Source organism: Pyrus communis, chromosome 5 (assembly GCF_041283825.1).
Source record: "Pyrus communis isolate YQ-2024b chromosome 5, ASM4128382v1, whole genome shotgun sequence".
Taxonomy (NCBI): Eukaryota; Viridiplantae; Streptophyta; class Magnoliopsida; order Rosales; family Rosaceae; genus Pyrus; species Pyrus communis.
In genome coordinates this window covers 123,656-148,706 of record NC_142569.1, presented here as the reverse complement: position 1 = coordinate 148,706, position 25,051 = coordinate 123,656, and the positions used below count along the sequence as shown (strand labels likewise).

Sequence of the window (25,051 nt, the reverse complement as noted above, 5' to 3'; positions counted from 1 at the left end):
CATTAAAAAAAATTATCATAAGGCATTTAGAAGCGGATTTACGATTTATTGTGCATATTTAGTAGACTATTTAAGTCGAAAACTAAAAAAATGAGTGAAAAGTGTAGTAGGGAGGCCCAAAACATTGTTAAAATGGGGTTCCACCCTCAAGAATATAACAAAAAGTATTACTATAATTTTCAAACTTCACGGTGAGGTGAAGGTGAATAGTTTGAACGACGATTTATGTACGAATTTGTAAAAACTGACAAAAAACCATGAGTGTTAACCCTTTTTTATGCAAATATTATATTTTTTTGAAACATTTTCCGTGAGAAAATAGAATCATAGATTGAACGGTGATTTATGTACGAATTTGCAAAACCGATTGAAAACCGTGAGTTACCCACGTTTTTTTGTGAAAATGCAAATTTTTTATTTTTGCGGAATATTTTCCGTGGGCATTAAGGAGAACTTTATAAGGTGTTTCAAAATAGTTTTATGATTTATTGATCTACGAATTTGCCAAACCGACTAAAAACTGTGAGTGGTAACCCACGTTTTTTTGTGAAAAATGCAAATGGTTTATTTTTGCGAAATATTTTCCGTGAGAATAAAGGAGAACTTTATATGGTGTTTTGAAGTGGTTTTAATATTTATTGAGCAACACACTTAGTAGAATATTCAAGCCAAAAACTAGAAAAATAAGTTAAAAATACAATAGTGAGGACCAAAACATTGTCAAATGGGGTTCCACTCTCAAAAACCCCAACGGAAAGTCTTCCTTTAATTTTCAAAATTTCACAGTGAGGCAAAGGTGAAAATAAATAGATTAAACGATAATTTATGCATGAAGTTGCAAGATTGACTAAAAACCATGAGTTAACTAACTAACACCCACGTTTTTTTTTTTAATCAAAAATGCAAATTTTTATTTTTGCGAAATATTTTCCGTGAGAATTAAGGAAAACTTTATAAAGTATTTGGAAGCAAATTTACGCTTTATTGACCAAAAAAATGTATATTTAGAAGAATATTTAAGCGGAAAACTAAAGAAATAAGTGAAAAATATAGTAGTGAGGCCCAAAACATTGTCATATGGAGTTCTACACTCAAGAATCTTAACATAAAGTCTCACCTTAATTTTTCAAAACTTCACAGTGAGGTCAAGGTGAAAACAAATAGATTGAACAATGATTTATATACGAATTTGCAAAACCAACTGAAAACCGTGAGTGTTTACCCACCTTTTTTTGTGAAGAATGCAATTTTTTTTTTTTTGGCGAAATATTTTGAATGAGCATTAGGGAGAACTTTATAAGGTGTTTCAAAGCAATTTTATGATTTATTGGGCAACAAATGTATACTTAGTAGAATATTTAAGCCGAGAACTAAAAAAAAGTAAAAAATACAATAGTGGGGACCAAAGCACTGTCAAATGGGGTTCCACATACAAGAAACTCAACGGACAGTCTTCCCTTAATTTTCACAATTTCACGTTGAGGCGAAGGTGAAAATAAATAGATTGAATGATGATTTATGTACGAATTTGCCAAACAGACTAAAAACCATGATTGTTAACCTACTTTTTTGTGAAAAATGCAAATCTTTTATTTTCGCGAAATATTTTTCATAAACATTAAGGAGAACTTTATAAGGTGTTTGGAATGGTTTTGTAATTTATTGAGTAACAAATGTATACTTAGTAGAAAGAAAGAAAATTAAATGAGTTGTCAAATTTACATCATTCTCATTAGAGTAGAACATTCATTTACACTTGTCGAAAATGCAAAATAGGATGTAAATGTAATTCTTGCATCTTAAATTTGCATTTTCCCGTTAGAGATTCCTGAAGAAAATGATATAAGACCTTTGGAATCCGTATTACCATTATTTGAGTGTTGAAGATTTTTTTTTTTTTTTTTTTATGATTTATATTAAGTTTAAGAATAGATAAAACAAAAATAGTAGCATACCTTGAAAGTATTATTCAGGAAAATGTTATAGAACTTTTGAAAGCGGTATTATTATTTTGAAATCTCAATGAACGTACGTATAAAAAACTTTGAACTAAATCATTCGAAAAAAAAAAATCTTTGAATTAATAACGATGAGTGGCATAGTTGGATAGTGATCTGGAGTTCCAGATTTATTTTTCGTCGGATTTGGATCCATCCAGATTCAAGTTGTGGGATCCTTATATTCTAACCGTTTATCGTACATTATCCGGTAAAAATTATTTTGAATCTATTTATTTAAAATTAAATACAAGTAGTATCGAATGAAAACTAACCTTACGATATAATTATGAACGACCATGATAAGAGGCTCCTTATAATCCCCACAAGAGGATCAGATCCTCTTCCATCATTTTTGCCGAAGAAAGAAGGTAAAGCACCGCACGGGCTGGTCAACGGTCAAGTATGTCATCTGCGTGACTAATAACGTTAGCCGGCAGGTGGCAGGTGGCAGGCAAGGCCAATTCTGTAATTCCCAAAATGTTAGCGGTTGGCATTGTCCGTTGAGCTCCGCGTGTTTCGGTTTGGTTCCCGCTAAAATAGCAGAATAAGTAAATTTGTACAAACGGTAATCAACATATCCATTCCTCCTCCTCTTTCGGCTCTCTTCATCTCTGCGCTTGTTCTGGTTTCCAACGGCCACCGTCTGCCATTTCCTCTTTCCCTTTTCTTTTTCTTTGACAATTATACATTTTGTTTCAAAATTTTATTTTTAATCTCTGGGTTTGCCATTTAACCCATTTGATTTGATTCTTTTTACTTTTGAATTCTTAAGTGACGTCTTGTATTGAATGATCCTCCTCCTCTGACTTCAACTCTTTCCATCTCAATCATCTTTTTTGGTTGCAGGTACGTGCTTTCACGTTTCCAATATTATTATAATTCTATTCAGACGAAATAATTTGTTCAAATATTTGATATATATATGTGTGTGTGTATATTGTTGTGACTCGTACATCCATACATGCATGCGTGTTGCGCGCAGAAGAAACCAAAAATGGCGAATGTCCGTATAAAGGATCAGCAGAAGGCTCCCGGCTCCCCGAGGGCGGAGGTGGGAGAGGTTGACACCCGAGCACCCTTCCAATCTGTCAAAGCTGCTGTTAGTTTGTTTGGCCAAGTCGTTTCTAGAGGAGGAAAATCTTCCAATGCCAATGCCAATTCCGATTCCAATTCCAGTGCCAGCCCCAAAGCCAATGCTAATGCCAACGCCAATGCCAATGCCAATGCCGTCAAGAAAAAGCTTTCGCCAGAGGTACAATATTCAATCAATATATCCCTTCAACGCCAATGCCACTGCAAAATGCTAACGTCTTGCGAAGAGAACAGCCTTTCTATTTTTGTATTGCGTATATCATCTCTTCTGAATGATTTGATATTTAAGTGGGGATTTCTTGTTTGTCAGACTAATGCACTGGACAAGGAGACGCAACTTCTGTTGGCACAGAAAGAACTAAACAAGATTAAGCAACAATTAGGGAGTGCAGAAACTACCAAAGCTAGAGCACTCTCTGAGCTTGATAAGGCCAAGAGAACACTGCAGGATCTGAACACCAAGCTCAAAACTGTAACAGACTCCAAGCGATCAGCAATTAAAGACGCCGAAGATGTAAAGAATCGGGCTAAGAAACTAGAAGAGGTCAAATCCAGAGAAACCATTGAAGGTAATGCTTGGAAACGGGAATTGGACCACGAAAGAAATGAATACACAGCCACTGTGACCGAACTCGATGCAGCAAAGCAAGAGCTTACCAAAATCCGACAGGACTTTGACGCCGCCTTTGAAGCAAAACTGGCTGCATTCCAACAGGCGGCGGAAGCTCAGCGGTCGGCAAACGTTAACTCAGACAGGGTTAACGAGCTGTCGAAGGAGGTTTCAGCCATGCAGGGATCCATTGAACAGCTCAAACTTGCTGCCCAGCAAGCCCAACAGGAGCAGGCAAAAGCCGTGTCCGAAAAAGAGGCCCACCTTCGATCCTACCGAAGTGCGAAGCAAGAAGCAGAAGACAAATTGCTATCTTTGAAGAATGAGGTTGATCCTGAACTGGCCAAAGAACTAGAGGCAAAGCTTGAAGAAACAACATCCGAGATTGAAATTATACAAGAAGAGATGAAGAAAGCGCATGCGTGCGAAATGGACTCCGTGAGAGTGGTAACTATGGAGCTCAATGAAGCCACAAAGATGCTGCAGGAAGTGGCATACGAAGAGAGCTCTCTCCGAAGCTTTGTGAGTTCCCTTAGGCTGGAATTGGAAGATGTGAAGAGGGAACAGGCTGAATTGAAGGACAAAGAAATGGAAATGGAAGCTCTCACTACTAAACTAACTGATCAAATACAGAAAACCAAGGACGAGGCAGAGGCACATCGTAATGCACCTCCTAGTCCTCATGAATATGATGCACATCACAGTTCAACTGCTGAGAAGCTTTCATCTGAAACTGAAAGCACTAGGCTGGAAGCAGAAAAGATGAAGGAAAGTGCTAATCAACATAAACGAGAAGCTGAAGATAGCAGAGTTGCAGCAGAGAAAGCAGAAAAGAAATTGAAGATTGCCCTCGAAGAAGCTAAAGAAGCACGAGAAGCAGAAAAAAGAGTCCTCGGGGAGCTGAAGTTCTTATCTGGGGGAACACAGGAAGAAGGTACGTCTTCAAACTCAGAGACCGGTGCTGCCAAGATCAGACTATCGGCGGAGGAGTTTGAATCTTTGAGAAGGAAAGTCGAGGAATGTGAAAAATTGACTGAGATGAAAGAGGCAGAAAGCATAAACCAAGTGGAAGCACTCAACGTAAGAAAAAGTGAAGTAGATAAAAAGCTGGAGGCCAATTTAAAAGCCATAGAGGAAATCAAGACTGCAACAGACATGGCATTGAACAAAGCAGAGATGGCAGAGTCGGCAAAATCAGCAGTTGAGGGAGAACTTCGCAAGCGGCATCAAGAAGAACAAATGGTGCTAGGCGAGTCATCAGTATCGTTCCCCGTTCAGTTCTAGCAGGATTCAAGAGAAGATCACAATGGCAGACAAGTCGGATGGGAATGGGATCTCTCGTAGTCCTTGAGAGAGAAACACCAACTTCCAATCCAACAGGTCCCATTTTGGTGTATTGATTGTATTCAGGAAAACTTGTTTGTAAGTCTCAGTGATTCAAAAACAGGGAAACATGTAAATCTCCCGTTTTCTTATCTCAATACTCAAAACAATATTTTCTGCTTTTACTGGCTCTTCAGGGCAAAATTTAACAAGTCAGCATGCAGACTTTAACCAACTGATCTGCAGACGCGTCGTCGCTACAGAAATAGCACCAGCACCAGAAACTGACATGTCAAAAAAAAAAAATTAGAAATCGCTGAAGGTTAAAACACGTTAATCTGTGCAATTACTATATCGGTTGGAACTGTGCAACTAAAGATGACAATTTTCCTGCTGCACTACTACAACGCATATTAGGCCACTCGTGGGTCTGAACTAATTATCCAGTGGCAGCCCCATATGTCAAATTACATACACTGTATTAGCTCTGCGATTGTTAAGTTCACGTAGATAATGTCAGCAGTCACCATTACAACCAATCATTTCACATGATTGCAATTCTAGGATCAGTACTGCAAAGACTCCTTGTCCACCAGCTTTAGAGTGAGCACAAAGCCATAAGATTCATCACAAGTTTGCACGGCACCAAACTCTGGTTTCAGTCGCCATTGATTTTTAGGCCATCTAAAGACTCAGATAGCCCATTCTGATTACCAAACTTGTTAAACTCAGATACAATCGTTTCAGCAATATGAGTTCTTTCTGCAGCCGCCTCAGGTACATCCACATGAAAAGAACCATTTCTGATTGGTTGAACGGATTCCTTCATCAGAGACTGCTGCCTGATGTGGGTGTAGAGTTGTTGATGAAAGTGGTGGTCCAAGGAGAAGCAATTGTCAGCTCCATTCTGTGAATTTCGAGATGATCCTGAACCTTCTCCTTCACAGAAATGTGGAAGGGATGCATAATCCATTATCTAAACAAAGATCAAATCCAACTACAAGATTAGTCCATTTAAATACAAGAAGCAAAATTGGCTATATGTCCATCACATGGGTTTGCCTTCGCATCCAGTTTCAACAAGTACATTGACTTACGAAGAGGAAACATGTTCATGCACAGTGAAAATACTAAGGATATTAAATTAACTATTAGAAAGGTAGTTTAACGTGACTGAAAAAAAAAAGAGATGATTTTGAGTAATATGAGAAGAACTCATAAGCATTCAAATTTGCAATACATCAAGCATTATAGGGAACACATTACCTCCAACAGTTCATCCCTACCACAACCAGACAACACTTGCACTTTCTTCCTTGTCCTCTCCTGCAAAAGTGGCTTGACAACCTGACAAGCCAAGAATTATACGACTCCAATTCCAAAAGGGCATCTAAAATATATAAAAGGGCTCATGCAACAACCTCAATTGTACTTATGCAGGAAACAAAAGATTTAAGATTACATTATATCACAAAGATTAACAATGTGAAGACTAACCTTCCAACAAGCTGAGAATATATAAGGGGCATTTACAATGTAGTATGTATTTGTCTTCTCCGGGTAGTTCAAATCATCAATGGTTGATATGGTTGTCAGTAACTGCACGGACATGCAAAATATAAGGTAGTGAACTGTAGAACTCATGTAGATGCATACAAAGTAGAATCGTCACAGTCATGCATTACAAGAGATTTATAATCATCCTAGTTTATATTTTTTTCACATATTTATAAAAATAATTCCTCGCTAAGGAACATTGGACAAACCTTAAAAAAATTGTGATTTGTACTTGTCATAGGAAAGAACAAGATGAGTTTAAACTGTAATGAAAACAAACAAAAAGAAAGAACATCATTACTATCAAGTTATATGTACCTTTATTTGGCTTAGTGCCGAGAGCTTCAAACCAGTCATATCTAAAACCTTGATGCAAGTGATAATAGGCTTACCATACTTCTTCGATGCAGAAGGCTACAGCCAAACACACAGGTCAGAAGGATGACTCAAGAAACCTTAGAGATTCAAGATCTGGTACTCACCAAAATTACACGATCTCGATATTCATTAATTTGAATGTGTGACTGCACATAGTAGTGAACCTGTAATCAAGATGAAAAATATTTCTCAAAGATTGTCAAGACTGAAGGACCCTCAGCACCAAGTTAAAATGGCTGAAGTAGGTAACATTGTTGTCAATTGTAGGACAAGATGGTCTTTCATTTTCATCTAATACTTACCGATGCTTTGTCAAATGTACTTAGCCCAACACCAATGGCAAAGACGGGCAAGCCCTGAAGAGCAAAGGAGAATGAATAAACATTTCAAAGGCTTATAGCACACAAAAATTACACGAGAAAAACCATTCGTAGAAGAGACATGACAGTGTAAACGCCACAAAAGAGATAAGTTTTAAGAAAGAATGAGCACCTCTCTTGAGTAACCCGAAAGACCTATGAGCTGTGAATCTCGCACTCCTCTGTATAGTTCAGTTGGAACTATGGGCTTCTGCAACAGAGGAATAAGATTCAGGCAATGTCAGCAGCAGTAGGCCACCATGATTATACATTAGATTGGTAATTTGGCAATCAGTGGCAAACATTAGACAAGTAGGAGAAAAGGATAAACTTACGGCTAATATATTGTCAATATCATTTTGTAGCCTCCAGTTTAAACAATCGACCAACTGGAACATCAGAAACATACCATTTGATTTCATCAATAAAAAAAAAAAGCAAAACAAGTGAGCCGACAATGGATATGATATCATTAGGTGAAATGTGGAGGCAAAGGGGATGCAGTGTTACCATTTTATGGGCTTCGGCAACATTGGAATCCCTTGCTTTGAGAAAGCGGCCAAAAGTCTCAACTAGATAGCCTTGATGAACATTCTATAAACCAAGAAACAATTACAACGATCATCCATACAAGACAAGAAATTTATAAAGAGTCAAGTGTCTGTCTTGTCCCCTACTTGATGTTCATGTTATTAAAATCAAAGAATTAGATTTTTTCAGTTTAAACTCCAGTAACATGATTTGAGTGGCAGCAAATGCCAAATGGGCAATTGGAAATTGGAAATTACCCAGAAGAAAGAAAGAAAGATGAAAGATTACATTAAGCAATGGGATGATGAGATGGGATTGATTCTAGTAGTGTTGGGTTGATTAATCATCACATGATTCACAAGATGGTAGTGTATACTACTAGTCTACTAGTTCGATTAGCATTAGCATTAGCATTAGCAGCACCCCAAACCCAAAAGGTTTAAAAAGCACGTCAATTAAAATCAAATAAATTAAGTAAAAAGAAAGTAGAGAAGAGAAGAAAGAGAAGAAAGTTGGGAGCGAGGAAAATGCGAACCTGAAACGTTCTCTTGAGAGGCTCATCAACTGCCATTTCCCCAGATTCCACCAATAAAAAAAACAGTAGAAATATCAGAAACAGTGAAAATATAAAATATAAAATGCCAAAAGGTAAGAAATAGGAAAGAGAGAGAGAGAGGAAGCACACCTTCAATCAGAGCTTGGAACTGCTTGATCGCTTCCTGAGAAACGATCCCCATTTCTCTTCTTCTGCTGCTGCTGCTGCGCCTGTGTCTCTATCTCTAACTCTCTAAGGAGGATCCGAGTGAGCCTCTGTTTTCTTCTGTTGCTGTTGAGCAACGCATTTAAGTATTGGTTTGGTACTAACATTCTTTTATAAAAAAAAAAGATATAAAAAAATTAAGTTTAAAAAGATGTTTGATAAATATTTAAAAATAGTTTATTTTCATAATTTTGGATGAAAAAAATACTAAAAAAAAGCAACAAAAATGAGTTTATTCTTAAATCACAATAGAAACAGTTTTTTTTTAAATCACAACAATACTAAATCAGCCTTAAATCAAGTTATTGTAACCAAAGGCAAAGACAAAAGAAAAAGAAAAAGAAACCAAAAAGATATTTATTATTATAATTCTAAAATTCATTCTTTAATAATTTTAGGTTAAAAATTTAATCAAAAATGTTGAGTAAAAAACTTATTTTTGAATTAAAACTTAAAACTAAAATCTTTTTTTATGTAGATAATATTATTTCTTAAAAGTAAAAATAAAAAATAAGTTTTAACCTTAAAATTGGAGATAATCTTACTAAAAATATGGTCTAAATGTTGTCTCATCACCTTATTTTCATACAATATCTTCTTCTTATATTTCTATATATATTTAAAGTGCAAAAATAACTTTGTTATAATCGTTAAGTCACAATAGGTATGTACGAGACTTGGGCCTTCGACGACTATTTGCTTGAGCCCAGTGAAGTACGTGTCCAATCCTTAATTACCGTTTTCTTTGAGGAAGCTTCCTGGCACTTTACATTTTACGCGTGAAGTTTAATAATTTTCATGGAAAAAGAAAAGCATGTTTGACTATGGTTAATTAATAACGTTTTAACGAACAACTCATGCAGCCTGCCATATTGAATCAACCCAATGTGGCATAAGTTCATTTTAAAAAAAAAATCAATATATAAATACATTAAATCCAACAATTAAGATTAAATATGAACAAATCTAACGATAAAAAAAAATAATTTCACAACTCAACTTAAATCCAACTGCTAAACAATTAAAAAAATCTATTTAAATCAAAATTCAACCAAAAATTCTATAAATGCTTATGTATTTGTCCAAATATCCATACAAAATCACTTTCGTCTAATTCTTCATTTTTTTTTTCTTTCTATCCATCTATGTATTTGTGTTTAAGGATGGGGTCGGTTGTGAGGTTTTTCATGTTCTTTCATGTGGTGCATATGTGTAAAAATGAGGTAGGTTTAGTGATTTTTCATCACTTATTAGAAATTAAATATTTTAGGTAAAAATGTTTATAAAAATAAATTAAGATAGTCGACAAAAATTTTATTTTAAAAAAAATTTATCAAAAAAAGGCTAAAACCATTCTTCAATATTTCGGGCTAAAATTTTCAGCCAAAATCATTTGAGGAGGACAACTGTTATTAGGTTAGAACCTAAGGGGGCGTTTGTTTGCCCTCGCTAACTCTCACTGGATTGGACTGGACTAAGGGTTAGTCTAGTCCCTTGTTTGTTACCCACTGGAACTAACATTAATGACACTAACCTTCACTCGCCTCGACTAACCATGGGATTAGCCGGTCTTAGCGAACCCCCTAAAAAACCATGGGATTGCTAGTCCCGTTTCCAGAACTGCATACGATGTCTACATTGCAAGTTTGCAAGCATGATTATGGGCAACTTTGTTTGCCCACCCATGCCCGGATCTGAAACCCAATCCACCCACAACCTAAATCTCAAAATCCAGCCACCAAAATTCGAAAAAAAATAAAGCAAGACAATAACAATAGCAATCTTAGTAGAATAATTCTTCCTTATTCCCGAAACTTCCCAGAAATTTCCCAGATAATTTTCTTTTCCCCATAAAATTTCAGAGAAAAATGGATAGAGAAAGGGAGAGAGTAACTTTGGTGATAAAAAGAGAGGGAGAGACGGAAAGGGAGGAGAGAGTAGCTTTGCAACGATTTTGCAGGAAAAATGGTTTTGAAGTTTTCTGCAGAAAAAATGGATTTGAACTTTGAAGCATTTTGAAGGAAAAAAGATGGGAGGAAATGAAATAATGGGCGATGAAACCAAAGAGGAGGAAAGTACTCTCTAGAGAGAGGTAGAACCGTAGAAGAGTGTCTAAAATTTTTAGAAGGAAAATGTTGAATTCATAATAAAATATTATTAGATATATATTAAATATTATAATATTATAATTTATTAATTATTCTGTTTTTTAGGTTGACAATGCACCAAACGCTTCACTAACTTAGTCTGGCTTAGTCTAATCTAAGCCAGTCCAACTTAGTCCCCGAAGTTAGTCCAGTCTGAGATAGTCCGGTACAACAAACGCACCCTTGTTTTGGGTTAAAAATTTTAAGTTTTAACCCCGACCATTGGAGTTGGTCTTAGAATTGTTTTTATTTTTATTTTTATTTATTTATTTATAAAAAAAAAATGCTTTATTTTAAAATTTAAAGTTAAGCAATAAAAAGTGCTTGGTAAAACTAAAATATCTTGCTTATTTTAAAAGCAATAGCCTCCAAACAGTAGCTTTTAAAATCAACCTATAGATTGCTTTTAAAAGTTATTTTTATAAAAAGCAGAATTGAGTCTTTAATGAATAATTTCAATTCTTTGTAAGACACATTTTATGTCTGGGAGAACAAAATGATTGTCATCACCTAATACAACCACCGCTATTACCACCACCATCGTTGTCAACAATGCCGCAACCACCACAATCGCCACCATACAGACAACCACAAGAACAATCTCCACCATCTTCGTTGTTGTCACCACCGTCTTCACAACCACAACTGTCACCATTGTTGTTGCTGCTACTATACCACTATCGTTACATTTGCACCCCGACCACCATATCCTCACGATTGTCATTGCCATCAACGCAGCCACCCCTATAGTCTTCGTTAGCATCACATACAATTGCAATTACCACCATCATTTTCACTGCCACAGTCACCGATGCCACCACCACCATCAACACAAGCATAATTGCCGCTGCCACCACCACAAGTATAATCGCCACCACTTCCTTTACGAAAACTGCTACCCCCAATCACCATGAGCTTTTTACATTATATCAATTTACACTGTGAGGCTTTTATATCATGTTATTTTGTAAACGAGTCCTATATTTTTTATGTTATCAATTTAATGAAGGACCAAATGGTTATACAACTCAAAGATACTAGTTGATACGATTTTAAAATTGCATGGCACAAAAATGAAAAATTTGAAAGTCCATAATCTATTTCAAAAATTAATTTAAACTTAGATGATGTAAGCTGTAGCTAATCACTAAAAGGAAAATACAACAGATTTGGCAATCGCAAAGCTGTGACACCTAACCTCTAATATTTGCAGCCGCGAGCATCTCAATATATATCAATGGCGTAGCTAGAAATTATTCGGTGGGTTGGCGAAGTTAAAATTATTACTATGAAATCAAGTTTTTAATCCTATGTTGCCTATATAAAGTTATGTAATAGTAAAAACTTGAATGTAGTAATTTGAAGCAAGAATTTTATGCTATGTTTTATAGGTTTCTAACCTTCAAAGCTTTAAAGTGAATAAAATAAGGAACCATTTGTGATATGGAATTTTTAATTTATTACTATTAAATTTAATATTGGTTAAAGTGATGAGTTTATTTAACATCCATTAGCTATTTAACATCTATTAGCTCTTATTATTCTTAAAAACAAGTTTACTAATAAAAAAATTTCATTTCTTATGCGAAATATGACAATGAAAAATCATAAACTAACCTAAAAATTAATTTTTTTAAGCTTGAAGAACCAAACTCTCCCTATGCTATAGCCTAGGAGAGCCTTGTACTTGGCTCCGCTCTTGATATCTATATATATTTTTGAACAAATCTATAATTAAATATTAAACATCAATACATTGATCAATCATTAATCTATAATAATAGTAATGATAATACGTGGTTGTGGTTTGATTGCTGCTTATTATTATTAAAGACTAGTAAGCGGCCGCGATTCTCTTTAATTATACGAATATTCCGTACGCGTTACGTATTACAAAATTCAAAGTGTATTTTCAGCATGACATTTTAAACGTACGCTCCTCCTTTGATGCATGTAAATTATGGTAATTGCGGAACGAAATGACTTCGCTGGAGCCCTATAGATGATGCATGTTGTGCTTGCCCGTCTAAAGGGAGAAAGCTTGGCTGCTAAAAAAATCAACAGTTATTCCTGTTGCTAGTGAATTACCGGTAAATACGTGTTTAAGCTGTGATTAAAAAATCAATTACTTGGACACGTATACATCCGTGATTCACTCGCAGTAGAAACTGCTGTTGATTTTTCAGCAGCCAAGATCCATTCCGTCTAAAGAAAAACATTGTCATGCTAAACTACGTAACCAAAAAATACTTACATATAAAATATAAATTTGTTTTATATGGTGGAAGAGGATCCTCTCCTAAGCATAGGATGAGGATCCTCCTAACTACGAAATCCGGGCCATTCAATTTTAATCCAACGGTTGCAATTATTATAACCTTTTTGGGAACCCCTGTTTAGAACCGTTGAATTAAAATTGAACGGTCTAGATTTCGTGGTCAGGAGGATCCTCATCCTGAGCTCAGGAGAGGATCCTCTTCCTTATATGGCATAGTGTGTCACGTGGCATAGCACTACTGGCGCAAACATTCGACATCTACATGTATACTACAGAGGAAAAATGATGGATAGGAGCTGTTGCATTATATCAAGTATTATATTCATACATACACACAAGGGGAGAGGAACGGTCAAACCAAAGCAGGTAGAGAGAATTACAAATGAAGCCCTGCGGATATCAAAAGTCTAACATATTATAACTAGTCGTCCTTGGACAGCTAGCTAGATATACTTAGCAATTTAGCACCAAATAGTATTGAAAGATTAGCAACAACTAGTGGCTGAAAAAGCAGTGATATCAAAATGTCGTTGACGTCCAAACCAGATCGCGAATGGGGTAGTACCAGTACTAGTGGCGCCGGAAGTACTAGTAGCGGGTACCGCGATGATCCGCAGTCGCAGCATGATGAAGATGACGACGACGACGACGATGATGACGAGTACAGAAATTACTACATGAAGTGCAACATATCAAGCAGTAGCATATCCGAGATTGAGGAAGAGGAAGGTGATGATATCGATGACGAGAAGAAGGGTAAGATTAAAATACCAAGTGAGATCAAAGAGCTTTTCGGATTCAAAGGGTACCTGCCGCCGATGCCCTCCATCAAGGAAGATGTCGATTATCATAGCAGCCACGATGAGAGCGTTTATGTGGGAGTAGGGAAGGGCGAGTCCAGCATGGACGCGCTGACGTGGGCATTAAAGCACGCGGTTGATCCATCGTCGTCAACCACCGTGTATCTCATACATGTTTTTCCGGAGGTCACCTACATTCCCAGTCCATGTGAGCTCTCTCACTCTGAAAAATCATTCCCTGATCAGTGATCATATGTTTTCCCTTAATTACCAAATCTTACATATATGTGTGATAAGATTTTTCCCCCTTTTATTCTCTTTTTAATTTAATCTAGCTAATTAAGCTATCAGACAACTTAATTACCAAGTTGAAATAAATCCTATTATTTGTCTCATCGATCAAGTTCGCATAAATCACGGAGGAAAATTTAAGGCAACCTAGGCTACCCAGTCCATGTTCATGATGGTTTATTTATTCTTAACAAGTATATGCTCTGCTGCAGCCTTATATAGAATTAAGATAGTGCTATTTACACACTCATTTTTATCTCCTACAAACCTATTTTTACCTCGCACACACTCTTGTTAATTTTTTGTCATTGTTCTTCTTTAATTCTTTGCGGCCGGAACAAAAAGGGTGCATAAGAAGTGAAAATAACATTACCCTAAAATTATTGCATCTGTATGTATTTTGTGCGAGTGATCGGATCCCTTGAGTTTGGAATTAAATTGGATTTGATAAGTGTAGTGGGCAAGCTTCCAAAAAACCAAGTGAGCTCACAACAGGTAGAAACTTACATGGTCGAAGAAAGAGGCAAGAGGAGAGTGCTCCTTCACAAGTTCATTGATAAATGCTCGGCTGCAAAGGTACAATAATGTTTCATTAACATTACTTAATACTGCAAATTAAACGAGACGCACCAAATTGTTATATATACTACATTGAACTGCATCATCATCTCCCTTTATTACATTAATACAAGTGTATGCGCGCAGGTTAAGGTAGATACAATACTGATTGAAAGTGATATGATCGGAAGGGCTATTTTGGACCTCATCCCTATTCTCAACATAACAAAGCTTGTCATTGGAACTAACAAATCTAATCTAAGGTAATTAACCAATATATTTATTATAATAAGCTAAACAAATTTCTCAATCGGTCATAATTTATTGGTGAGTTATATATCCGGAAATGCATTGGTGCGTAGGAAAGTTATGGCTAAGAAAGGCAGCGGGATTGGTGCTCAGATACTTCAAAGTGCACCCGAAGGCTGTGAGGTAGACATCATATGCCAAGGAAACCAAGTGACAAAGACGATGATGGATCAGCCTCAGCCACCGACTGAGTCGTCGTTCTCCCCACCTCCCAAGGACGGTACGACGACGATTACCAGTACTACTAATGGAACCACCAACTCTATGCAATTGCAAGGAGACCAACATCAGAGGACTGAAAAGCCGGCTTCTTCATTCTTCTGTTTTAAACCCAAGTCTTAATATATAAACTCAGCAACAGTAGCGGGGATAAAGCCCTATGGGCAATAGCGATACCCTTACGTTGCCTTTTTGGTGAACACCCTTTACTCGACTTTCCCAAGCGTTCAAAATCATCATTGTAACAATTATACATTTTGTTAAGATATTTACTTGAATGGTCATCATCTCTGTAACAAATTACATGCATGTGTTTTATCTGAATTTCAAGAAACCGGATTGCAATACAAGTTCTATTTCTATCTGAATTTCATATTGTTTGTATTTTCAATTGTTAAGCTTTAAATCGTGATGCACGAATAAGTTGACAGCTGTAAATCGGAGATATTTTGCAAATCTCATAGGGTACGGACAGTACAGAAGATGAAGAATAAGAGGGCTTACACCGGTCTTTTTCTCAGGGGAGGTTGTTGGGTACGAAACCCCTAATCCGGATGGTTTTGGGGGGGGGGGGGGGGGGGGGGTGGGGAGGGATTTGGATCCTCTCCGGATCCCTCCCTGAGGATCTAAGGAATCAAGGCACAAAGACCGTTCATCAAAGATTGTGCGGCCATAATTAAATGTTTTTTACGCAAAACGAAATTGCTTTACTTTTAAAAATATAAATAACATTTAATTGTGGCCGCACGATATTTGATGAACGGTTCTTGTGCCTTGATCCTCGGGATTCCCAGGGAGGGGATCCAGAGAGGATCCAAATCCGGTGGGGAGAGGGTTTAGGGTCAGAACATGCATGATGTAGTGGTGGGCCAAGAGAGATTTTATGAGTTTTTTTTAGTATATCAGTATTTTTATATTAGAAAATAAAAAGTTCAACTACACTACGTAATAATCATCTTAATTTGATATAGAATGAGGTGGACTACCTTCCGATGCTAAACACTCTCTCCTTTATCATAGTTAAATCCCGTGACAGTGTATATCTGGTACGCAACAATTTGCATTACAAGAAGAAAGGAGGAAATAATTGTGCAATAAAATTTTCCAACTGTCAACAGGCAACAACAACAAAGATACAGTTTCTCATAATCCACCAAGAAAACGAACTTCACCCGCACTTCTAACCGTCCCTGAACCTGAATTGTCCCCAAGCTTCTTTCCATCCAATAGAAACCATTTGCAGTCGATTGATATACAACTATTGCTAAGCGAAATCAAACTCAAGATAATTATCGGAACACTTTTGATCGGGAGCTGCGATTGTGGCCGGGGTAGGAGGAGCCTTCTCCTTCGCGCTTGACGATGCTGTTGGGGCGGGTATCCGCTCAATCTCGACAGGCTTTGGGATATCTGGTGGGGTAGCAGTAGCACAACGTATCAATGCCTAAATCTCAGTTGCCCCTCGTTTAATGGAAGAGAGAGAGAGAGAGAATGCCTTTGATCGAAGGAAGTGGAGTGTCCGAGGGACGCCATCGATGAGCTTATCGCCCTTCCAAATGACACCTGCAGACCTGCTCAGTGCAATTATCATAAATATGAAATGCTCAAACAAAAATTATAATAAATAAATAAATTAAAACGGATGCCTCGTGACCCAAACGACGTCGACCATTTGCGTGCGTGCGTGCGTGTTGACAATTTTTGAGCGAGCCCGTCAGTTTGCGATGAAATTTAGGTCCGGTGCAGGACTTGCTTGGCATTTGATTTCTTAAATGTTTATCCACAATTTCTTCGGCCTTCGTCTTAATGCACGAAATATACATTGGACCTTCACCTTCTCAAGCAAGCCAATTTTCTTCATGCAAAACCGGTTTATTCCTGACTCTAGAAAAACTAATGGAAGTGGTTTATGCATGGTGGTCTTCTCCAAAGGATACTATTTGCATCATCTTTGAAGGGATGAGCTTATAATTATCTCGCATGCAAATAATATATATTTATCGTAGAAAGTTTATAATGGAAACTATTTCAGTTTCATCATCCACATTAAATACTTCTATAAGAAATCATTTGAATAAGAGATTATTTAGTCATTAAAATGTATAGAACAACTCAACAGTATAGTACCAAATAATATATTCATAAATATGAGCTGCTCATTTATTTGATACTTTGAATTATTATATAATTAATTTTCGACTCAAATAATTTTTTGTAAAAATGATCCTCAAATAATGATTAATAAATTGAATAGTTATGATCTTTGAATTTATATTCTCAAGATACGTTATTCATAAATTGAGGGATATATGCATAGTATTATCCTGTCTGAAATCCTATTAAGTTTCAAAGCTAATGCTAAAAAAAACACGTGGTAAATCAAATCTTCCATTTATAAGATAATAATTGGCAAGTTATATTGAAAAAATTTACTGCTAATTATAATAATGTCTAATGTAATAAAATTCTACATTATTAACTTGTGCATATGAATAACAGCAGTATTATTCAAATGTGTTGGCGCATTATCTACAAAAACTTGTTATACTCAATGTGTCAATTTCAACCTTACTTTTACAAGGGAAATGCAACACGAATAAAGTAAATTATAATTGTGTGTGTTGGAGAGAGTGCGAAGCTGAATTCCAATACGGCGGCTGTACTGTGTAGGCTCTAGTTAATTAAAGCCGTCGATACGGTTGAAAACTTATATAGGTGGGTGAGCCATGTGGCAACTCAACGAAACTTAAGGTAATATGCTCAATATTGATGGCCGGCTTGCTCACTCCATTCTCGATGTATTTTTGTTCACCATCATAATTATGATGTATATTTATTATATGCTTAATTATTTGACACATGTTTTTTTTTATTTAACTCTAATTAACTTTAACATTAATATTAAATTTTAAATTTTGAAAAAAAGTAACCATAATTAAGTGAAATAACACGTGTTAGATAATTAGGTGTATGATGCACATACATCAAAATTTAAGGTGGTGAGTAAAGAAGCTCCCCTTCATACTCCATAGTCCATGCCGGTGGCACAAACGATATACGTAACGGTAGTTCTCATCATTTAATTAGAAAATATTTTTAGTTAGAGTCTTACATATTTATGTGAAGTTTGACACTTAATTAAAGTTAACAAGTTTATAATTGTTTAACTTTGTTATAGTTTGCATTAAAGTTTTTATTGTAAAATATGTTGGTAAATATCCGTCAAAAAAAAAAAGAACAAAAGAAGGCGAGTGGGGGATCATGCACAATAAAAACGAGTACGAGATCATTCACAATAAAAACGAGTACGGGATCATTCACACAATTAAAACGTGTACGGGATCATTCACAATTAAAACGAGTACGAGATCATTCACAATAAAAATGAGTACGGGATCATTCACAATTCAATATTGAAATGTGGTGGACACCCTGGCTCGCGTGAATACTGCTGTGCTGCCTGCCCGCCTGGCTGACGTGTAAGGCATTATGTTTGTGTCTGAGTGTGACTGTGAATTATGATGAGAGAGAGGAAAATTAGCAGAAGCACTCCACGGTCAAACAAACAAGCAACGAGTCGCCAATGGGGTGCTGCCCCTGTGTCCCTCGATTACTTGGGGTTTTGAACTTTGTACGTCTTTGTATCTTATGACCCTCAGCCTGTGTGCTAACTACGATTGTGCCATTGTCCTTGTCGTGGCTGGTAGGACGAAATTGCCTGAAGCCAAACCGGTAGAATATTACTAATGACAACCATGCATGCATTTTCGGTTTCGCTAAAAATAGCGTCTTTATAACCACTTAAATATCATATATAGCTCATGCATCACATGGACGTATTTTTCACTACTTGTTTTTAGCTTGTCACAATTTTTTTTTTAATTTATAGTTATATCTCTCTTTACTTTTAAGTAATAAATCTTAAGTTAAAATATCGAAAATAATAATATTTTCAACTGGTTTATTTTGCAATCTTCTTAGTATAAATATATCATGTATCAAAAGAAAAGAAAAACGTGACCAAGTACATTTTCATTCGACCATCATACTGTAAAGGCAAGTGTGTTCATTATCAAAATATTTTGGATCATGTTGTAAACGGTCGGACATGCATGATGTGTAGATATTATGATGAATTATTGCAAATAATATCAATTCCTGAACGGACCTAGCTTCTAAATTGGGAAGAATTCATGTCATCAACTGTTATATTAAAATCAGCAATTAATTATTCACAAGTTTTACTTTTTATGAGAGTAAAAAAACATTAACATTAAAGAAAACCTTACACATGATAATGTATTATTAGATCGATACACCAGTCGTTTAATGTATATCATTGTTTACTTGTTTTTAAGAAAGTTTCAGTAGGTTACTTCCAAGTAGTAAGAAACAGAAGAAAGAAAAAAATTGTGAAGTGAGAAAATAAAGAATGGCAACAAGTGCAAATTGTGCTAGAATTGGTACCCAAATGATTGAGTTTAAAAGCTGAAAGTCAGTGACTCGTTTATTTAACTTCCCTTCCCTCTGTATACCCAACAAGTCCTGTTGTCTATACAAAGAAAAGCACACATCTCTCTCTCTGTCTTTGAGTCTGCGAGTCACTAATCGTATCTGGGAAGGCCTCTGAGAGTAGTAGTGTCTGTCTGGTGGAAGATTAGATTGGCAAATTGTCAATGGCGGATCTCAAGTCAAAGTTTCTGAAGGCGTACTCCGTTCTGAAATCGGAGCTGTTGGAAGACCCTACTTTCGACTTCACCAATGACTCTCGCCAGTGGGTTGAGCGGGTATTGATCTCTTCATTTTTCACTTTTACCATCACCAATACAATTCAATCCAATGAATTCGTTTGGTATCGCTGTCTATTTTCTCTTATTTTTATTGGAAGCAAAATTGGAACTCCATAACCATAATCCATCAACTGTTTCCTTCCTTTGTTTATGAAGTCAAAACAACACCTTTGATTTAATTTCGGTGATCTAATTCTAATCTGTCGTCGTCGGGATTTTACATACATCATTAGCCCCATCACTTGCAAAAATTGAAGCCCACCTGCATTTAGACGATTGGGATTCTCTCCTGAGTCCTGAGTCCTGTACTGACTGCCCAATTTTCTTTTTTCTGTTACAGATGCTGGACTACAATGTGCCTGGAGGCGAGACTTCAGTTTCAGTTCAACTTTTTAATTAAGCAATGTCCTTCAAGTATGCCTGTCAAAGGATTCTGACTCTTATCCTGTCCTTCAGGGAAGCTTAATCGGGGATTGTCTGTTGTCGACAGCTATCAGTTGTTGCAACAAGGAAGGGAATTAACCGAAGATGAAATCTTCCTGGCCAGCGCTCTCGGTTGGTGCATCGAATGGGTATGGAAACTAAACCACTTCCATTCTCTTTTGAGCCTCACAGTTACTTTCTACATATTATTGTTTAGCTTGTTTCAGCATTACTCTAGTGCATTGCACGAGAAGCTTACAATTTTATGGTTATACTACTTTCAGCTTCAAGCATTCTTTCTGGTTCATGATGACCTCATGGACGGCTCTCACACACGGCGAGGTCAACCTTGCTGGTTTAGATTGCCCAAGGTTTGTAGGAAGAGCAACCATATGTACGTTTATTTATTCATTTTTGTGTTGTCTTTGTAATTAAATCAATTGACTTGGGAAGCTGTATCATGTAGGTTGGTATGATTGCAGTAAACGATGGTGTTGTGCTTCGAAACCATATCCCAAGGATTCTCAGAAAGCATTTCAGAGAAAAGCCATATTATGTGGATCTTCTTGATTTGTTCAACGAGGTAGTGGACTTGCAAATTGTTGGCCGGATAATTTCTCTTTCATAGAGAGCTAAACGCTAACTTATGTCATGTTTCCGCAGGTGGAATTTCAAACTGCCTCAGGTCAGATGATAGATTTGATCACTACTATCGAAGGAGAAAAAGACCTATCCAAATATTCATTGTCAATGTGAGTGAAAAATCGTACAAGATCATTGCCATTTGCCCCTAATAAAATGCTTGTAGGCATGCTAAGATTCAAACCCATATGCTATTGCCTATTATGAACTCAATGCACCATGCTGTAGAAAAGAATGCCAGAGTTTCCATGCAATTCACAGATGCACGTTGAGAAATGAATCTCGTTACAGAGACCTATCCTATGCCTTATTTTGTTTGGTGTATTCATAAGCTTTCACTATTGGAACAATTTTCCATCTTCATAATATGTAATGCTCAATTCCTTGTGCATCCTGTCAGCTATGGGTTATCAAAGTCCAAACAGTCTAAACATCCTGCGTTCGTGACCACTTATTGGATTCCTTTCAGTAGGCTATGAAGTTTTGCCATGTATGCTGGCCAGTGGAGTTAAATCTCACCGTCTGATTGAATGTTTCTCTGTTAAATTTTTCTGACAACTCTCATTGCTTAGGAATAGAAATATTCATTTGGGGTGCTGGGTATGTTAAAAATTGGAACCTCTTGAGACCTTTTAGTAGGCTATTAGTATGGTGAGCATAGTGACCTTAGACAACTCTCACAATGTGACTATATGGTTTTTCTTTTGGTTATTTATTCAAATAATGAGCATATTAGTTTTCTATTTCTGTCCAGCTATGATATGGTACTTTTCGATTTTCTGTGCATTTGATAACATACAAATGGTTTGGATCTTTTGCAGTCACCGGCGTATTGTTCAGTACAAGACTGCCTATTACTCATTTTACCTTTCAGTATGTACATACTTTAGCACTTAAAAGCAATAAATACTTGAATTGAGTGTTCCTTAATTCTGTTTCAGTGTTTGTGCGGGAATGCTATTTTAAACCAGCATGTTTATCCTGTGTATTCTATGCCTAGTCTGTGAAATTTGTTGTAACTTAATACATACTTGTTCCCGGTATATAAACTTCTTTGGTCTCTGTTGTCCCATCCTCTCATGCATGTTCGGTTTTCTCACATTTATCGCAAAGGAAATCAGGTGGTAGATTGTTTGGCAAAATGATGGTGTTGATCATGTTGGGATTCATTGGTGGATTCTTGTCCGCCGTGTGCAGTTGTGGCTTTTGCTCATAATCTTTTGGGGCTTCCAAATTTTCGTTTCTCTTAGAAGTTCTCTTAATTGATTTTTGTTTCTAATAATTTTCTACTTCTTGTTAGGGTTTGGCTTCATGTCCTCTCTAACTTATTGTATCTTTACTTTTTTTTCTTCAATATAAATTCACAATAATATCTTTTTTCCATGATAGCAAATGCTGGAGTGGATGTGACATTATTGTTTTAATTTTTTCTTTATTAAAAATTAAAAAAAAAAAAAAAAAAAAACTCAACTTTCTTATAAATAAAAAATAAAAAAAATCTGAGAAATAACAAGACATTTTGGTTCCTTTTTCTCTATTCATATCATAAGATATGCACATCCACATTGTATGGCATGTCCTCTTATTTTGTTCAGGTGTTTTACAATGAAAGATTTGGCTAACCCTAACCGTTTGCTATCTACTCAGGTTGCATGTGCATTGCTTATGTCAGGTGAGGAACTGGAAAAACATATTGACGTAAAAAACATTCTAGTTGAGATGGGGATCTACTTTCAAGTACAGGTAATTTTTTGTTGATTACACAGAAACAGAATCCCTATTGGAACTCTTCTACTGCTTTCGTTAACTCTTTTTTTTTTTTTTTTTTTTTTTTCCCTTTATTTTAAATAGGATGATTATTTGGATTGCTTTGGTGATCCGGAAACGATTGGTAAGGTGAGATTCAGGGAGATGGCTCTTAAATATTTCTCTTTTGTTTCTTGTTTGATGGGAGTTGAGTTGTAATAAGTAGTTTGGGATATCAGATAGGAACAGATATTGAAGATTTCAAGTGCTCTTGGCTGGTGGTGAAAGCTTTGGAACTCTGCAACGAGGAACAAAAGAAAGTACTACATGTAAGAATCAGATGTGGCTCCTTTGGCTTTCATATATGGAACTGTTATTAACACTCTAAAAATCTCATTATACACTCCTCACAAGTGTATTTTTCTTTCTAATTATAGAAAGTTTGAAGTGCAAAATAAATTTTTTGGAGTGTCAATAACAATTCCCTATATATATATATATGTGTGTGTATATCTTGTCTGCTGTTTTCAAATCAGCTTTAGATTTTCTCACTCTCTAAGTCACCAATGACTGATTTCTGTACGTGTTTGGGCAGGAGAATTATGGGAAACCAGACCCAGAAAATGTGGCAAAAGTAAAGGCCCTCTACAAAGAACTCGATATTGAGGTTTGAACTTAATTGATTGTGTATGATGAATTGTAACAGTATAAGATGACTGGTGGATGCTGAATTGAGATTGTGATTGTGATTGTGGTAGGGTGTATTTGCGGATTATGAGAGCAAAAGCTACAAGAAACTGACGAGTTGGATTGAAGGGCACCCAAGCAAAGCGGTGCAAGCAGTGTTGAAGTCCTTCTTGGGCAAGATTTACAAGAGGCAGAAATAGAAATCTCAAATCTGGATTCAGTTCAGCCCCTCCTATTTGTATTTGGTGCATTTGTAATAAAACATGCAGTTGCATTTGGATTGCGTCAGTCAGAGTCAGGTTTGCTTCACTTAGTTATAAGTTAAGTCATCAGTGTTGAATGCAGACAGACAATAAGCATCCACGTTAATTAATACAAAGTTTCTCAGTTTCCAGTTGAGAATATTAAACAACCTGATTAGTGATTACCTCCTCCAGCCTCCTGCGCTGAGAATCAGATTGATGCCAAATGTTGACTCCATCTCCATCTCCATCGCCATCTTAATTGATCTGTTTAGCAGATACCGATCACGAGAGCCTCGAGGTACTCCTCCATTTCACACTTGATCCTAGTCGATTTCACTTCCAATCTGATACAGAAAATGTAGGCAATGCTATTAGAAGATGGCCACCAACTAATAAATAATTAATGGGGCTTTTAGATCCAGATCCAAAAACATAGATGGTTTTTAGGAGTGAGTCAAATTACCTAATTATATGTATTTATTTTTTTAATGCTCATTTTATATTTTCTAAAAATATTAAGAATCAATTAAAATCTTCTAATATTATGAATTTTCAACCCCAAAAAATATAACTAATATCTTATAACAAAAATAAATAAATATATTGACATAAATCTATCTGCAAATCATTCTACTCTAACTCAAATAACAAATATATGAATGTATATCATACCTATAAGTAAGATATGAAACTTAAATAAAAGGTAGAACAAACACAATATATCTACAAGCAAGACACATGAATCTTACTTGATTATAAAAAAAAATCTGTCATATAGGTTAATAAATATAATTAACCTGTGATATAGGTTGATTATAAAAATAAAAACTAAAATCTATAAATGGGGTTTAAAACGGGATAAAGAACAAGAAAGAACAAATTAAATAAATAATCAAAGAGATAATTAGAAAGAAATTTGATTTTTATAATAAATCTTATCATTTAAGAGATAATTATTGATAATAAAATAATAAGATTTAAGGAATTGGACTTATTTTAATAAATTGAACTATTTCTACTATTAGCTTAAAAAATTGGACCTATATCAAGTTTTCCTATAATTTAATTAATACAAGGATAATACCCAATCTATTATTTTCTCTTTCATTTTATTTTTATTTTTTTAATTTATATTTAAAATGTGATTTGAAAAACTCAAAAGAAAAATGTCAGCAAAACTATTTCTAGTTCCATACGTGGAGAAAAAGAAAAACAGAGGGATAAAACATCTTTTTCAAAAGTTTTAAGAAGTAAAGAGCATTTTTGGCATATTGAAGGCTCGCCATTTTAAGAGTTATGACTATTA

At 35.8% G+C, this 25,051-nt stretch overlaps 4 protein-coding genes across 7 annotated transcripts; 3 read left to right on the top strand and 1 right to left on the bottom strand.

Annotated features, from left to right (window-relative positions):
• The first annotated feature begins 2,562 nt into the window (after window positions 1-2,562).
• LOC137721443 (WEB family protein At5g55860-like) lies at window positions 2,563-5,207 on the top strand. Of its 3 annotated transcripts, XM_088693512.1 has the most exons (3): window positions 2,563-2,846; window positions 2,983-3,252; window positions 3,403-5,207. In XM_088693512.1, exons 2-3 carry the CDS (start codon window positions 2,995-2,997, stop codon window positions 4,984-4,986), a joined length of 1,842 nt encoding a protein of 613 aa, XP_088549638.1. In that variant the 5' UTR covers window positions 2,563-2,846; window positions 2,983-2,994; the 3' UTR covers window positions 4,987-5,207. The 3 variants fall into 3 exon arrangements, with proteins under 3 accessions (XP_088549638.1, XP_088549637.1, XP_068316641.2); XM_088693511.1 differs by having other exon boundaries at window positions 2,725-2,846; window positions 2,983-5,207; XM_068460540.2 differs by lacking the exon at window positions 2,563-2,846 and having other exon boundaries at window positions 2,867-3,252.
• Window positions 5,208-5,342: 135 nt separating this feature from the next.
• Window positions 5,343-8,690, bottom strand: LOC137726408 (phosphatidylinositol/phosphatidylcholine transfer protein SFH1). 2 transcript variants are annotated; one of them, XM_068465335.2, is made up of 11 exons: window positions 8,536-8,690; window positions 8,386-8,414; window positions 7,830-7,913; window positions 7,655-7,708; window positions 7,453-7,530; window positions 7,263-7,316; window positions 7,065-7,124; window positions 6,901-6,996; window positions 6,523-6,624; window positions 6,292-6,372; window positions 5,343-6,001 (listed from the first exon to the last, which is right to left on the bottom strand). In XM_068465335.2, exons 1-11 carry the CDS (start codon window positions 8,585-8,587, stop codon window positions 5,684-5,686), a joined length of 1,008 nt encoding a protein of 335 aa, XP_068321436.1. In that variant the 5' UTR covers window positions 8,588-8,690; the 3' UTR covers window positions 5,343-5,683. The 2 variants fall into 2 exon arrangements, with proteins under 2 accessions (XP_068321436.1, XP_088549639.1); XM_088693513.1 differs by lacking the exon at window positions 6,901-6,996 and adding an exon at window positions 6,792-6,845 and having other exon boundaries at window positions 8,536-8,680.
• Window positions 8,691-13,394: 4,704 nt separating this feature from the next.
• Window positions 13,395-15,580, top strand: LOC137726638 (Adenine nucleotide alpha hydrolases-like superfamily protein). The gene is made up of 4 exons (XM_068465577.2): window positions 13,395-14,043; window positions 14,584-14,702; window positions 14,832-14,947; window positions 15,047-15,580. The coding sequence occupies exons 1-4, from the start codon at window positions 13,560-13,562 to the stop codon at window positions 15,333-15,335; spliced, it is 1,008 nt and encodes a 335-aa protein (XP_068321678.1). The 5' UTR covers window positions 13,395-13,559; the 3' UTR covers window positions 15,336-15,580.
• A 4,167-nt stretch (window positions 15,581-19,747) lies between these two features.
• Window positions 19,748-23,912, top strand: LOC137722672 (farnesyl pyrophosphate synthase). Its single transcript, XM_068461733.2, has 12 exons — window positions 19,748-19,999; window positions 20,343-20,367; window positions 20,459-20,574; window positions 20,710-20,796; window positions 20,892-21,008; window positions 21,089-21,177; window positions 21,889-21,940; window positions 22,715-22,810; window positions 22,919-22,963; window positions 23,053-23,142; window positions 23,409-23,480; window positions 23,572-23,912. The coding sequence occupies exons 1-12, from the start codon at window positions 19,889-19,891 to the stop codon at window positions 23,698-23,700; spliced, it is 1,029 nt and encodes a 342-aa protein (XP_068317834.1). The 5' UTR covers window positions 19,748-19,888; the 3' UTR covers window positions 23,701-23,912.
• The last annotated feature ends 1,139 nt before the right edge of the window (window positions 23,913-25,051 follow it).

Excerpts from the sequence above, each read along its gene's own strand:
- LOC137722672 (XM_068461733.2), top strand. The coding sequence starts at position 19,889 with ATGGCGGATCTCAAGTCAAAGTTTCTGAAGGCGTACTCCGTTCTGAAA. Across the intron at positions 20,000-20,342 it reads CTCGCCAGTGGGTTGAGCGG|ATGCTGGACTACAATGTGCC; the intron begins GTATTGATCTCT and ends TTTCTGTTACAG. Across the intron at positions 20,797-20,891 it reads GCTGGTTTAGATTGCCCAAG|GTTGGTATGATTGCAGTAAA; the intron begins GTTTGTAGGAAG and ends TGTATCATGTAG.
- LOC137726408 (XM_068465335.2), bottom strand. The coding sequence starts at position 8,587 with ATGGGGATCGTTTCTCAGGAAGCGATCAAGCAGTTCCAAGCTCTGATT. Across the intron at positions 7,317-7,452 it reads TTTCGGGTTACTCAAGAGAG|GGCTTGCCCGTCTTTGCCAT; the intron begins GTGCTCATTCTT and ends TTTGCTCTTCAG. Across the intron at positions 6,625-6,900 it reads CGGCACTAAGCCAAATAAAG|TTACTGACAACCATATCAAC; the intron begins GTACATATAACT and ends ATGTCCGTGCAG.
- LOC137726638 (XM_068465577.2), top strand. The coding sequence starts at position 13,560 with ATGTCGTTGACGTCCAAACCAGATCGCGAATGGGGTAGTACCAGTACT. Across the intron at positions 14,703-14,831 it reads ATAAATGCTCGGCTGCAAAG|GTTAAGGTAGATACAATACT; the intron begins GTACAATAATGT and ends GTATGCGCGCAG. Across the intron at positions 14,948-15,046 it reads ACTAACAAATCTAATCTAAG|GAAAGTTATGGCTAAGAAAG; the intron begins GTAATTAACCAA and ends ATTGGTGCGTAG.
- LOC137721443 (XM_088693511.1), top strand. The coding sequence starts at position 2,995 with ATGGCGAATGTCCGTATAAAGGATCAGCAGAAGGCTCCCGGCTCCCCG.